Source organism: Grammomys surdaster, unplaced genomic scaffold (assembly GCF_004785775.1).
Source record: "Grammomys surdaster isolate TR1022 unplaced genomic scaffold, NIH_TR_1.0 125852, whole genome shotgun sequence".
NCBI classification, from domain to species: Eukaryota; Metazoa; Chordata; class Mammalia; order Rodentia; family Muridae; genus Grammomys; species Grammomys surdaster.
In genome coordinates, this window is record NW_021620678.1 from 121,205 (window position 1) to 135,864 (window position 14,660).

The 14,660-nt window shown below is 54.6% G+C and overlaps 1 protein-coding gene across 1 annotated transcript in view; it reads left to right on the forward strand.

Moving 5' to 3' along the window:
* Positions 1-9,353: 9,353 nt before the first annotated feature.
* Positions 9,354-14,660, forward strand: part of Cdc42ep1 (CDC42 effector protein 1) — an 8,202-nt gene continuing 2,895 nt past the window's right edge. Inside the window, exons 1-2 of the mRNA XM_028789910.1 lie at positions 9,354-9,432; positions 13,632-14,368. Coding sequence (XP_028645743.1) covers positions 13,906-14,368 — 463 coding nt within the window. The 5' untranslated portion in view covers positions 9,354-9,432; positions 13,632-13,905. The remainder of the gene's footprint in view (positions 9,433-13,631; positions 14,369-14,660) is intronic.

The window sequence follows — 14,660 nt, forward strand, 5'->3', positions numbered from 1 at the left end:
CCTGGCAGCCCTGGTGGTCAGCCCAAGGCTCAGCATCCCCCCATTGTCCCTGTCTGGCCCCGCCCCAGCTCTGGCTGCCTGAGCCAGGCCACTGTCTCAAGGCCCTTTATTTTTAAAATCCCTGTGGTGTTTGTGCCTGAGCCTAAGGAGCAATGCCAGCCACAGTGAGCCTGTGGCCTGGGCTTGGGCCCAGAGGCGCCGGGAGGGGCATCCGGCCACCCTGCAGCTGCTGGGCAATTTTGGGAGGGCTTGGAGGCCAGCTGGCCTGCTGAGCTGCTGAGGAAGCCCTGGAATGCCCAGACTTCAGGCCCGAGGCACTAGCCCTTGTCCTTAGTGGAGGAACAGGGGCCCACCAGGGTGGCAACTGATCTGTGCATCGAATCCAGTGGCACACTCTGCAAAATGAGTCACTGTCTCCCCCATATCCAACCCAGCAAAGTGAGACCCAGCATCTACCAAGAGAAGGAAGGGGATACATGTCAGACTGGTAAGGGAGATAGCAGTGACACATGTCCTCTTTCTGGGGAGAAGAGGAGCCTTACAGAGGAGACGGCTTTGTGGTGGTGGTGGTACAGTTCTGGAAGGAGAGAGCTGATGGCCTTTCTGGTGTTTGCAAGGAGCACTGTAAGCAGGAGGAATGAATGGCAGTGCAAAGGCCCTGAGACAGAAGGATGTGGGTGTGGCCTAAGCTGGGGAGGCGGAGCAAAGGCCCTGAGACAGAAGGATGTAGGTGTGGCCTAAGCTGGGGAGGCAGAAGGAGCTGTTATGGTTGTCATGAGAAGCCTGAGCAGCCTGAGTGTCAGACACACCCATGTCCACTCTCTGGGCTACCCCTGGGTCCCTTCTTTTGTAGGCCAGAGTGCAGTGTTCCCATGATCTGCACAGGGGCCTCATTCTGACCCAACTTGCTCTTGCCTTTGATCCTCCCAGAAGTGAGTTAAGGCAAAGAGGGCTTATTACCATATGCTCATTTGGTAAGTGGGGAAACTGAGGCAGGAGGGGTGAACAGTGATGTGGCCTACCCAGATCTACTCTCATCAGTAAGTAACCGAGCTCGGCCGTGTGATCAAGCAGCCCAGCCCCTGACTAATCCATTCAGCCTTGGCTGGCCCACTTACTCAGTGGTAGCCTCTGTGTACCCAGTCTTGGCTCCCTGAAAAGCATTTCCCGCCTCATCCCACCCTTCACCCCAGCACCCCATCTCCAGCACACAGGCTCCACCAGGATGTACCAGCCACTTCCCCCACCCCAGACTCCAGCAGGCAAGGAATGTGGTCTGAGCCTCCCCCGGGGGCTCCGGCCAGCAAGCCTTGGCAGGAGACCTTGCTGAGTCAACACAAGGCTGGCTGCAGCTCACACTGCCCACCAGGACTGCCTTAGAGACCCAGAAGGAAGAACTGCCTGCTCCCACCCTCCCTCCCCACAAGTCTCCCCCTCCTGCTCTGGGCTCACACCAACACGGTTAACCCTCGAAGGCCTGCTGATAACTAACTCCGTTCCCAGCAGAGATGTGCTGTGGGACCTCAGGCAGTCGCAGCAACACTTCTGGGCTGCTTCCCTCACCTGTGAGAGACACATCCTCCTCAGAGTCTTTATGATTTTTACAAAGGGTTCTCTACATATAAAACCACAGAAGCTGCGCGTCCCCCTCTGCCAGACGGGAGTGTGAGTTCCTGAGTTCAAAGGCAATGGCTTTGCTCTTTGCCTTCTCCTGCCCTGGTGCTTAATGAGTCTGTTGTGATGTGACATGAAGTCCATGACAAAACTGTAAGCCGGGGGTGGGGGTTGGGGGGAGAAGGAAGCTGTCATTCCTATGACACACACTCCAGCCTGTGTCTGTAAAACAGCTTTCCCAGGTTGCCGCTTTGATGGTAAGCATTATTCTTCCCATTTTACAGACAGACAAACTGAGGCAAGGGAGAGTAAGAAGCTTGCCCAAGAGTCCCAGATGGGACTAGCTGGAGCCAGGCCTTCTAACACTTGAAAGGGGTAACTTCAGGGCCATCTCTCTGTGTGTGGCAGCTGAGGTGGGAGGGAGGGAGGGAGGGAAGGAGGGACAATAAGCAGGAGGCAGAGGGGTGAGGTTGAACTCTGCTGTTTCAGGGAGGCACCTTGCCTGGTGGAGTTGCCTTCTCAGGTAAGTGGTGAGTTCCTGCCATCCAAAGGACATATGTGACAGCAGACCATCGGACACACTCAGCGATTCCTGTTGCAGGAGGATGTGGTTACCACATGTGGGAGTCTTTCTGACACTTGAGGATTAGAGAAAGCAATGAGCTTGGAGCTTTTCGAGTGCTGTGAAAGACCACAGACTCATTTCCCAGGGCGATGTTCACTCTGCCCAGTTATGTGAGGCTGTGGAGGAAGTGGCTCCATCCCCTTGGCCCTGTGTCCTCGCTGGACAATGGGCTGTGAGGATGAGAAAGAATCCAGCCAGCCCGCCAGGCAGCTCCGTGCAGCAGGGTCCGGCCTCTGACCATCTTCCTCCCATCACCAGCCTAGCCAGCCGAGCAGGAAGCCAGGAGCCAGCAAGCCTGGGGGAGGGGGGAACAGGGCGGGCAGGGGTGTCAGTGGCTGAACCAGGGGCTGTGCCAGGAGTGCCACTGAGTTCTGTCCCTGAACCTGTCAACCCCATGGGCCACAGGGAGGGTGAGGAAAAAGATGTCCTCTGAACACTTGGGGCCGGGCTGGGGGGTGGGGTGGGGTGGGGTGGGGGGTGATGGTGATGATTCGGGCTCAAGCCTGGCCCACAGCCCAAGAGCCTATCTCTCCAGCCAGGCTGGACCATGGAGAATAGGCTATTGTTTGTTCTACTCTTAACGTGTTTCCTGTCCCCCCAGCCCCTCCCCTCTCACCCACCCCCCTCAAGTGAAGAACAAAGGTCTCCTGGATGTGGACCCCTCCCCACCCTTCCATCCTGGGCCTGGCCAGCTTGGAAGAATTCAGTCCCATCACCCAGGGGACAATGGGTCACCTGGGCCTGACCCCTTCTGATGTCCTCAGACACCATCTGCAACTGTAGGAGCCTCAGAACCCCCCATGTTCCCCTGTGTCCATCCATCTATCTGTCCTCCTCAGGGTGGGGCCAAGGAACCAGCCCCATATCCTTCCTCAGCCCCCCCCCACACACACATACACCATCCAATGTCTTGTTCTCCTGGAGACAGTGGCAATGGCGGTAGGGAGGCTTTCCCCACCCCCATTTCCCTGTGGACCAGGGAGTTAGGAACCAGAGCTGAGCCACCCAGAAGGATCCTTGGGAGAAAATTCATCCAAACTCTCGCCCTTTTCCCAGAGCCTGAAATTCCAGAGGCGTTTCCGGCTGGCCAGCTGTCTCTGAGCTATGCTCTGTGGGCCTCTAGCCCATGCCATGAAACCCTTGGGATTAGCTCCCGCCTTCTCTCAGTGGCTTTCAAGAACTCCTTCACACTCAGGCTTGAGAAGTAGCAAGGACAGACAGACTGTCACTCATTTGTGGTCACCAGGCCCTCAGGCCAGGCCCAACTCTGAGGTTTCAGTCCCCTTCATGGCTACGGCCACGTATGTGTATACACATGCCACACGTATGCAAGGTATACTCAGCCTGGCTTTCAAATCTTCTAGTTTACACACCTCTCAGCAACTGTACCCTAAAGCCTCTTCCTCCTCCAGGAAGCATTCCTGGAATTAAGACAGCTTGGGGAGACCTTACCTTAAGACTGTTTTTATTGTCCCTTTATTGTCTTTATTGTGCCTTTTTATTAGCAAGAAGGCACATCTCACGTTAAAAGCCACCCTGGAAATGAGGTAGTGGTAGCATACCTTTAATCTAGCACTCATTCAGGAGACAGAAGCAGGCAGATCTCTGTGAGTTCCAGGCCAGCCTGGTCTACAGAGTGAGCTCCAGGACAGTCAGGGCTATTACACAGAGAAACCCTATCTTGAAACTCCAGCAAAAAAAAAAAAAAAAAAAAATGCCCTGTGTGTGTGGTGTCCAAGGTTCCTCTTGCTGTGTAACCCCTGACAAATCTCATTCTCTGATCTCAGTGTCCCCAGCACTGTTTACTGTTTACTGTTGACCATAAGACTCCCCATCAGGTTGACTCTTGGGGCTTTTAGGTAGGAGAGAGGAAGAAGAGAGCCAAAGATTCCTTCCAGAAAGTTCCAGAAGGTCTTCTAGCTCCCAAAACAGTTCCAAACTTCAAGGTCATCAAGGGAATGAAAAAACACCAGCAGCTGATGAAGGAACCCTGGTGACCCCAAGGCCAGGTGTCACATGTGCTCAGCGTGGCCTGGCCCGTGTCACACAGGGTTTCCACATTCCTTTCTCAACGGGCCTCAGTATCTCTCTCCACTTTGTCCTCCATGGCCAGGCAGGTAGGTCACTTACCCTCTGCCTGGCCAGGTCACAAAGCACCCCTAGGTGTGCCCAAGCTCCTCTCTGAGGTGGAAGTTTCCGGTTGTGTCATGTGATGCAGATTCACGTGACAAGCCTACAAACCACCCGTTTGCTTTCTCCTCAGCTTCCTCTCCCCCAGCTCAAACTCTACCACCTTCTCTGAGAAGCCTCCGTGGCAGTGCTGTACCTCCTAATTCCTTTGACCTTCAACCTCTAGTCTTCCCTACCAGCCTCTACCCCTAGGGAAAGCGGCCACTGCCCACCCTCCCCTCCAGTCCCCACAGGTCTCAGCCCAGGGCGGCTCCCAGTGGCTCTTCCACTGGCACATGTGGGTTGAATCCTACCACTCGGAAAAAGTAATGACAGCAGCAGCCACCCTTCCCTGGCCACAACCACAGGACCAACCGTGACATCCACCGTTTGTCACAGACTGTCCTTCCGACTGAGGCCTGGGTAAGGTGTCTGTGTGCTGAAGGTGACCATGCCATGGTAGGCAATGCTGAGATTCGAACCACACTTTGCCTGACTTAAAAATGTGTTCCAGGCCAGGGGCTGGAGAGACGGCTCAGCAGCCAAGAGCTCTGGCTGCTCTTCCAGAAGACCCAGGTTTGATTCCCAGCACCACATGGTGGCTCACAACCATCTGCAACTCCAATTCCAGGGGATGCGACATCCTCATGGACCCGGCAGGTACCAGGCACACAGACAGTGCACAGATGTTCATGGAGGCAAAACATACAGACACATAAAATGAAAAAAATTAAAGAGTTGAAATTCAATAAATACATAAATAAATAAAAATAAAAGAGGCAGGGGTGGTAGAGGTGCACGCCTTTAGGCCCAGCACTTGGGAGACAGAAACAGGTGGATTTCTGTGAGTTTGAGGCCAGCTGGTCTACAAAATGAGTTACAGGACAGCCAGGGCTACAGAGAAACCCTGTCTCAAAAAAACAAAAACAAACCCCAATGACAACCAAAAAATTAATAAATGATAAAGGGGGAGAGGGAGGGAGGGAGGGAGGGAGAGAGAGAGAGAGAGAGAGAGAGAGAGAGAGAGAGAGAGAGAGAGAGAGATATCTGGGTTTAATCCCAGAACTTGTGAGTTCAAGGCTACACAGTTCCAGGTCAGCTAACGCTGCATAGTGAGACCTTGTCTTAAAAAAAAAAAAAAAAAAATGTGTCTAGAGAGAGCATGGAGTCAGTCACCCCAGTGCCACTGTGCCAATATCCCCCTATGTGTAAAGAGATCTCACAATACAAACGTGCTGTACTGGGAACCCCATTGCTGTCCCCTCCCCCTGGGGTGTCTGTGAGCGCCTGTGGGAGTCTAGTTCCTGAGAAGATGCCTCCTTCATGAGGTTGGCTCCAGGTGAAGGGATGAGGGCTGTTTCCCAAACATGCCAGGGGTACAAAGTAGGCATCTCCTTGAACTCTCCTTGGCAAAGGGATGCTCTCAGGGAGGCCAGGCCATAGCAGTCTAGCTTGAGAGATGGCTTCTGGAGGACGTCAGAGTGGCCCATCACTGGGCATGACACACACACACGTGAGTGTCTGTGCTTGGGTGTGAGTGTGCGAGCACGTGCATGTGCCTGTGTAAAGGCTCAGAGGTTCAGTCACCTGCAGAAAGCCAAGAGTGAGCCTGCGTAAAGGAATCACTGAATGGGGAGTAAAATGAGTAACTGGATAAGATGATGATACACAGCTGGGTGGCCAGATGGGGTAGTGGTCAGGGATGCTGGTGGAAAGAGAGGACGGACACCTGAGGAGCAGAAGCATCCATGGGTGGGTGGGTGGAGGGTAGAGTGGAGGTGTAGCTAAGCGGTGGGGTGAGTGGATGGGTATATAGGTTGTGGATGGGTGGGCGGTGGGTAAGGAGGTTAGGTGGGAGGGCATAGGCGGCTAGTCAGCTGGATAAATCAGCCTTTGCAACTGTGAGTGAATGGATCCCCAAACATGTAAGACACAGAGGACTGGGAACCCTGGGCCAGTGAGTAGAGAAATAAACTGGACAGCAATCCAGCCAGACTTTGGAGTTCAAGGAAACATGCTTCCCAGGGAGGGCTAATAGCCGTAGCCTAGCCAACTCACCTAGCCTAACGTTCTCTGCTCTCTACAAAAGGTTGCCCCAAGTGGGAAGTCCCCATCTCAGCCTGTGTCTCCACCCCACCTCCCTACCTTCCTAGAGAGTTCTACCTTCCACGAGAGCTCCCTGCTCAGACACACTTTCTTCCCATAAATTCCCATCCCAGTCTGTAAGGGTGAAGTCAGGGCAGCTGAGCCCTGAGAGTATACAGCCCTAGGGTTTGGTGCCTTTAGTACAGGAGAATCCCAGGCAACTCTTGTCAGCAGCAGCTCCCCTTCCCTTCCCCAGCTGGGAGCCATTTGTTCTGCATCCTGCATGGTAATTAGGGCTCTGGGAGAGTTAACCCCTGCACTCCTGGTGCAGCCTTAGAGGCAGACAGGAGACTTGAGAAAATCAGAAGAAGAGAAAGACACCAAAAAGTGGGGATCCTCGCCCCTGACTAGTGGATCCTGAGACTCTTCTTTTCCTTCCATTTTCCAGAGGAAACGGAGTCAAGACTCTTCAATCAGGAGTGGGACCAGGAGCAAGGAATGCAGCCTACATGGAGATAGACTTAACCTAGAGACAATTTACAAATGTGAGCAAGGGCCCCTCTCACCCTCAGTTTCCCCATCTGTAAAATGGGAAAAGACTGTCTGCCTCCAAGATTGCCACAGCACCAGCTGGGAGAGAGGGAGTACCTGGAATCTGGTCCAGAGGTTGGGAGGCTCTGAACCACCAAGCCAAGGTACAAATGGCTCCAGAGTGGAGGAGAGTGAACACTTGTATCCAGACAGCTTTCTCAGTTGACTATGGTGGTGCAAGCCTTTACTCCCAGCCAGAGCCAGGGGCAGACAGAGCTCCGTGAGTTCAAGACCAGCCTAGTCTATATAGTGAGTTCCAGGCTGCTGCGAAGCTCTATCCATAGTGAGATGTTGTCTCAACAAACAACACAAAGACAGCTTTCTGGGCCACCTCTCTGGGCTTGCGACACACCCTTAGATATGGTAAATGCCTACCCTGGAGCTAGACCCATTTTAAAGAGAAGTCTACCCTGTGCTCATAGCTCACCTGGCACTCTGAGTCTTTGACGCTGAGCCAAATATTCTGAGCTGCTCCAGGAACCCTGACTGGAGGGATAAGTTGTTTTCCAGCCAACCAGAATACCTTTGAGAGCAAAAGCAAGGGGGTATTGCTAATCACATTGGGACACTGATGCTCTCAACAAACAGGAAATGTGGTCATCCTGCCAAAGGAGGGGGGCCTGGACAAGTCACTTCACTCTTTTTGTAAAATGAACATGATGACAGAATTGTCCCTACAGGGCTGTCACAGAGATTAAATGTGATTATGCATGGTATGCATTAGGTGCTCAATCTGAGAGATTTTTAATTACACCTACTCAGGCACAGGCACCTGGCCATAGTTAAATACCCAGGCTCTGGCCCAGGTCTCTCCACAGTGTTCCACCCTCCTTGTTCAAGAGTTTCTGTGCCTCTGAGTCTTTGGGACACTGTTCCCAATTTCCCTAGGCAGCCCTGGGGGAAAGATCTGAAACTACCATATCTCAGTCTTATCTGCATGCCACTGGTGTCCTTTGTGCCTCAGTTTCTTCATCTATCCAGTTGGAAAAAATGGCTCATCGCCTGTCAGCTAGCCTGAGGATTTAGAGTGCTGATCCTGAAGCCCAGCGTTCTGTGTGTGAGCAGGAAGACCCCAGAGCTTGTCTCCTCCATCTCCTGTCCTCATGGCTCCTCACCCCTGCGGGACAGTACTGCCCAGCTCCCTCCCTGCCTCAGAGCTCGAAGCCTTTGCCCACAGTCTGTCCAGTGTGAACTTTCTAGGCCTTCCGCATCTCTAAGACTTGATCCGGTTTCTGTCTCCTTCGGGAACCTTGCTCAATACCCCACTCACAGACTACCTTAGGGACATGTCCTGCCATACATGCCCCCAGGATTCCTGTCTGTCCTCACAGAAAAATCAGAGGGTATCAGAGGGTACATGATGTAGGGGCCAGGATCTGTCTTCTCTCCTTGAGCAAGGCCAGCTTTGTGCCTTCTTTGAAGTAGGGGGCCCTCACTAAAGGTTTCTAAGGTGTGACCTCACTTACCTGTTCAGCAACTCTCGTAGTTGTTAGAGCTGGGAACAGGAGATAATGTAATATCTGATATCTGGTTTGATAACTCCACTTTAGTAGGGGTGTGTGTGTGTGTGTTCTGGGAACAGAATTTCCATTCTCTGGAAGAGCATGACGCACTCTGAACTGCCAAGCCATCTCTCGGGCACCATGAGGGAAACTGAGGCACTTGAAAAGAGGAGCAAGGGCCATCCCAGTTTTGGGGTCCATGAGATTATCACAGGTTACACTACACCCCTCCACATGACGGTCAGCAGTAATGGCCTCTTCCCCAGAGCAGCTCAATGCTCTGCTAGCACCCACCGGGCTTGTATTGGGTTGCCAGGAATGGGGGCTGGAGAAAATGGGAAAGAGTGAATGCCCCACACTTTAGAAAAACAAAACAAAACAAAACAAAAAAAAATCCAATGAGTCTTCTGGCCAGTTCTTCCTGCTCCAGCAGAGAAAGGCTGGAGGCCCAGGAGGCCCAGGACAGAGCTGTCAATCCTGGACTCCCCGAGGTCATCTAAGGAGCAGTGGGCAGCAAAGAGTCCCAGTGGCCTCCTCTGGGCAGTCCGGGCTCAGGACAGAGCGAACATTCCCGAGGTCGCCCCGCCTAGGGGCGGTGGGCAGGGGCCTGGCCTGGCTTGGCATCCCCGCCGCGCCACTGCAGCCCTCGCGGCGTGGCCAGCCAGGGAGGGGGCGCGGCCGCCGCGGGCGGAGCAGGGGCGGAGGGAGCCCGTAGCCCGCCCCCGCCCCGGGATCTGGCGGCCGAGCCCGCGGCCAGGGCGGCGCAGACCGGCCCAACGACTCTCGGGCAGCGCAGGGACGCGCCGCCGCGCCCGCCCCTGGACCCCCGGGGCTCGACGACACGAGGTAATCTTGGGCGCGGGCCGGGGGAGTGCGTACTGTCCTGGGCGCGGACGGCGCGCGGGGCCAACCCGTAGAAGGCTGGGACGTTCAGACTTCTCGGGTGGTTTTGTCACGTTGCGGGAGGGCTCAGGGCACCCAGACCGGAGGGTAGCGCGGTATACTGGGACGGGAGCGGAGGAGCCCAGGGCCGTCTGCGGCATTCCTGCGCGGGCAGCGGAAGGGAAGGGACCCCATGGCCTCTCGGCGACGCCAGCGCGGGAGCGGGAAGCTGGGGGGTTGGGGGGACGGACGATGGGGACAGGGCACCCTGCCCCCTCCCCAGCTGCATTCCAGGCTGGAGCAGCGGATGAGGTCATCCCGTCCGGTTCCCTTCTGGACACGGCAGCCGCTGCCCTCTGCCCGCGCCGGACGGGATCGAGAAACTCTCCCAAAGTCTCCCTTATGAGGTCCCCAGAAGGGAATGTTTCCTGGTTGAAGTCTTTCCTGGACTTCCTATTCCAACTGATTCTGCGCTTGTCCCAACTATGCAAGGCTGGCCCAAGTTTGAAGGCCGTTTTCTAGACCGGGAAACTGAGGCTGAGAGAGCATGCTGGAGTGGGGGGCTGCTTAGCCTTAACTTGGGGTGCTGGGGCAAGACGACGTCTTAGTCGGTAGTGTCATACAAGTTGATACTACCACTATTTGGGAAACTGAGGCAGGACGGTCACAATTTCGAGGTCAGCCTGGGCCATATATATATATACCAAGCCCTTGTCAACAATAGTCCCCTACATCTCCCCTCCCACTTTCCGAGTGTCGCCCTCCTATCCTACCCGCAGTGAAGTTCAGAGAAGCCTGATCCGGGACAGTGACTCTGGGCAGCTCGCCTTAGTTTCCCTGTCTTCCATCCCAAAGTGCTGGGCTTTGAGGGTATGCCCCTGGAGGACTTCTAATCCCAAACATCACAGATTGGGGAAAATACGAAGCAACAGAACTCCACAGTTCAGTGTTGATATCTAAGAGCCAGGGTCCCGGCACCTCCCCACCTGCGCCCCCAGTAGGCTGCCCGTGGGGCTCTGCACACCTGCCCGAGGGCGTGTCTGGGTACTCCAAGGACCAGTGCCTCTGCTCACCCACCTCTTCCCCACCGTCGGAGGGGCTTCTCTTACCCCACTTCCTTGCTTCCACATCCACCTCGTTGGCCTCTTGAGTGAGTGGAGCCAGCCAAACCCCCCAAACTTGTCCCTGTGGTCATTACTACTGAGGGAGCCCTGGCCATGTGCCCAGACCATTGCAGAGTAAATGTAAGAGCTCTTTGGGATACTGCGGCCTCACCGTGGCCACTCATGCCCTGGTCACCGATGCCGACGGACGTGCAGAGCCTGGATCCCATCCCTCTCATGCTAGCTTCCCCTTAGCTACCTTCCCTCAGAGGGGCAAGGCCGTTCTGCCGGTGTTGGTAGACTGTAAGCAAGCTCCAGGGTTCACGCTGGTTTTGTTCTGCGATCTGGATCCCCCCTCCCCCATGTAAAATGGGGGATGTGAGCATTTACAGGGGGTATTTCCTGGGCCTTTGAGAAGAACGGTCCCAGTACCTCGACATCCAGGTCAGGTGGGGCGACATAAGGGCCAGCAACAGTCTGTGGTTAGCGCCACGGGGTGGATGGCTGGAATAAAAGATGCCCCTTACTCATGCAATGGTAGACTTGAACCCAGGCCTGCCCTGCTCCGGGATGGGAGAACTGAGTTTCTCCATCTCCTGCCCCCTCCTCCCTTCTCCGGCAGAGGCTCTTCCTTGCTTTCTCCATAGGAAGATAGAAACAGAAGCTGAAATTAAGCCTCAGGAGATGAGTGTAGGGATGCTATCTAGAGGTGGCCAGAGGCATGTGGGAGGTGGCTTCATCACAGGTTGGTCAGGGGGTGAGATGGGGACAGGACCCCTCTCCCTGGAAGAAACTCAGAAATTAGAGGATTTGGGTGGGGGAGGGCACGTGTTCACATGGTAAACACAGTTGACCCACGTGCCATTTTTGCAGAGTGAGCCCTATGCAACTCCACAACTCCCTTCCTCCAAAGACTAGTTTTTATAGGGCTGGAAACCTGGCCAGCCTTTACCTGCCACGGGACCTTGGCTGAGTCTGTTCCTTGGCCGAGTCAGCCTTTGTAGCCTGAGCCAGCCTTCCAGCCTCAAGGGGGTGTTGGAGACTCATCTGATGACATCACGTCATTGGTCGGCCAACAGCAAAGCAGAGTGCTTTATAACTTCAGCAAACATTCCACGAGGACCTCTCGGTGCTGGGGGTGCCAGGGAAAGGGATGATTCAGAAGTCGTCCCCCCCCCAGGGAGGGGGAGGAGCTAGGGTTGGAGGAGGATCCGGTGGTAGGACGGAAGGGAATGCAGTCTCAAAACAAAGCGAGCTTTGTCCAGTTCTCCTCTTTGTTTTATCTTGTTAGTTAACCTATTTTGAATTTCAAATAACATTATAGAAGGGCCACACTGAGAATTTTTATACTCGGAGGCAGCAGCTAGGGCTGAGAAAATTGAAAAAAACAACAACTAAACCAAACCAAAGTTGAAACTCGGGTCTAGATCTTTATCAGCTGAGCAGGTGTGTGGAGGTGACTTGGCCAAGGTCACAGGGTGAGGACTCTGAGTCCCCAGCCTACTCTATCCCCTCAGAAGGTGCCAGGGGGTGGTCCTTTGGCTGAAGGTTATCTCAGCGAGTGATTAGGCTGGCCACGTGCTCTCCCTGTGAGGGAGAGAGGCAGGAAAGTCCAGGCACCGCCTCACCCTCAATGCTCAGGGAAACAAGACCGGGCCCCAAAAGCCGGTGAGGGCTTAAGTGAGTCAGAGGCTCCGAGTTCAAGTTGGGACTAGCTTTTGGGTGGGATCTTGAGCAAGCGTGGCCCTCACTGGGTCACAGAAAATCAGAGTTCAGTCTATAGGATCCCAAATGCTCTCCAACCCCATAGGGAAGGAGAAAAGAGGACATAGAGGGACCAGCCGAGAAAGTAGGACAGCAGAGGAACCATGAGGGACCAGAAAGGACATTGGTAGGTACGGAGTAGCCTTTGGCACCCACAGGACTCCTCCCTGCCCCCAAAACTTGTTCCCCAACAACAAGGCTCCTATATCAACCTGACAAACAGATAAAGCCCTTTCCTGCGGGCCTTCTCAGAGCCTTGAGTCAGCTCAAGCATGCAGGAGCCAGCTGGAAAAAGCCACTTGTGACCACAGGATCCCTTTTCCAGGAAGCACCTTGAAGGCAGAGGCTTCTGAGGAACGTCAGTACTGGCTGGCTGCAGGGCAGGCTGTGTACACAGCCATTCACAAGACCTTGGCAGGACGCCTCCTTTCTCCTGACCTCCCCGGGTAGAATAGATTTGAGCCCACAGAGAACTGAAACTTGCCAGCAAGAGGCGATATTGTCTGGGGTCCAGGGTCGCTGGGATGGGGAGCCCAATTGCCTTATTCCTCAGAGAAACCACAGGCACTAAGTCACTAGAGTTTCTCATTCCTGCTGTAGTGCTCCTTCGGGTCTAGAGTCCGAGTCGTCTGACTTATGCAGGAGAGCCGTTGACACCTCACCTGCAGCCCTTAGGTAGAGATCAATCATTTTTCTGCTTCGCTGATGCCTGCTATGAACTCAAAACAGAATGGAGTCTTTGTGCCTCATCTTCCTCGCAATGGTACTCAGAGGCGGCCGTCCACTCTGCCTGTTCTCAAACTCTGGTGTGCGCTTGTGTGGGTGTGCACGTGTCCAGGTGCTCACATACAGAAGCCAGTGGAGGACATTGGATGCCCTGTTCTGTCACTCTCCCTCAGTCCCTGGAGACGGAGTCACTAACTGAACCTGAAACTTGTGGTTTTGTTTGGTTGCTGTTTTTAAAAAGCTGCACTACCTATAATCCTCCTGTCTCCATCCTTCTCCCCCCAAACACTGGAATTGCAGGCACATGCAACTATGCCCAACTTTTACATGGGTATTGGGGAGCAAAACTCAGGTCCTCAGGCTTGCTCAGTGAGGATTCCGTCGTCGTGGGCCCCCCCCCCCCCGTCTTTCTTGAACTTCCTACTCAAGCACTGCAGATCCTCCTTTGTGTGTTCTAATCAGGATCTGTGTGTCGTTGGGCAGCCTCGTTTGTTCTCTCAGTGACTACTGTTTGGACTCGGATTTCCTCTTCTGCTGCCATACCACAATGCTGTCTTTCTGCCCTTCCAGGTCTCCACTCCAGGGCAGGGACCACACTCTTTTAAGGCCCTTCTCCCTGCCGCCTTTGATCAGCCTCACCAGGACCGCAGCAGGGCCTCTGGGAGAGAGAACCGATAGGCTTCCTCAGCCTCAGCACTGGGGACAGCGCCTTAATAGAGTCAAGGGTTGCCTTCTACTCCAGCTTCATCGAGCGGAAGGGGCTGAGAAGGATACCCGAGCCCAGCCTGCCATCTTCCCTGGCCCCAAGGTGGCATGAACTAGCGATTGTAAGCAACCAGCGCTGATGCCCGGCCCCCAGGGGGGCACAGGAGCCCCCACTATGAGCCTGGGCAAGCTGTCTCCTGTGGGATGGGTGTCCAGTTCCCATGGAAAGAGACGCCTGACAGCAGACATGATCAGCCCCCCACTTGGGGACTTCCGCCACACCATGCACGTGGGCCGTGGTGGGGACGTCTTTGGCGACACCTCCTTCCTCAGCAACCATGGAGGCCGCTCTGGAAACACCCACCGATCACCCCGAAGTTTCCTGGCCAGGAAGCTCCAGCAGGTGCGCCGAGTTGGGGTGCCACCTCGAAGGATGGCTTCCCCGGCTGCACAGTCACCCGCTCCACCCCCCATCTCACCCATCATCAAGAATGCCATCTCCCTGCCCCAGCTCAACCAGGCCACCTATGACAGCCTGGTGGTGGGCAAGCTCAGCTTTGACAGCGCTCCAGCTAGCTCCACGGATGGCCACTCGGGTTATGGTGAGGAACTGGGTTTACCATCTCTTTTCTACTGTTGAGATTCAAGCTTGGAGAGATTCTACCAAGCCTCCATATCAGCCTTTCCCCACAGCTGTCTAATCTCCCAGTGGAAGTCTGGCCCCCCAGTCTAGGCCAAGGGTGAGAGGGATGGGCTTATGGAGATGGAGTGTCAGCCTGCTTAGGCCTTATAACACAGATGCTGAGGTAGAAATGGTATTCACATCTAACAGTTCTGCCTCTCTCTCTCTCTCTCTCTCTCTCTCTCTCTCTCTCTCTCTCTCTCTCTCTCTCT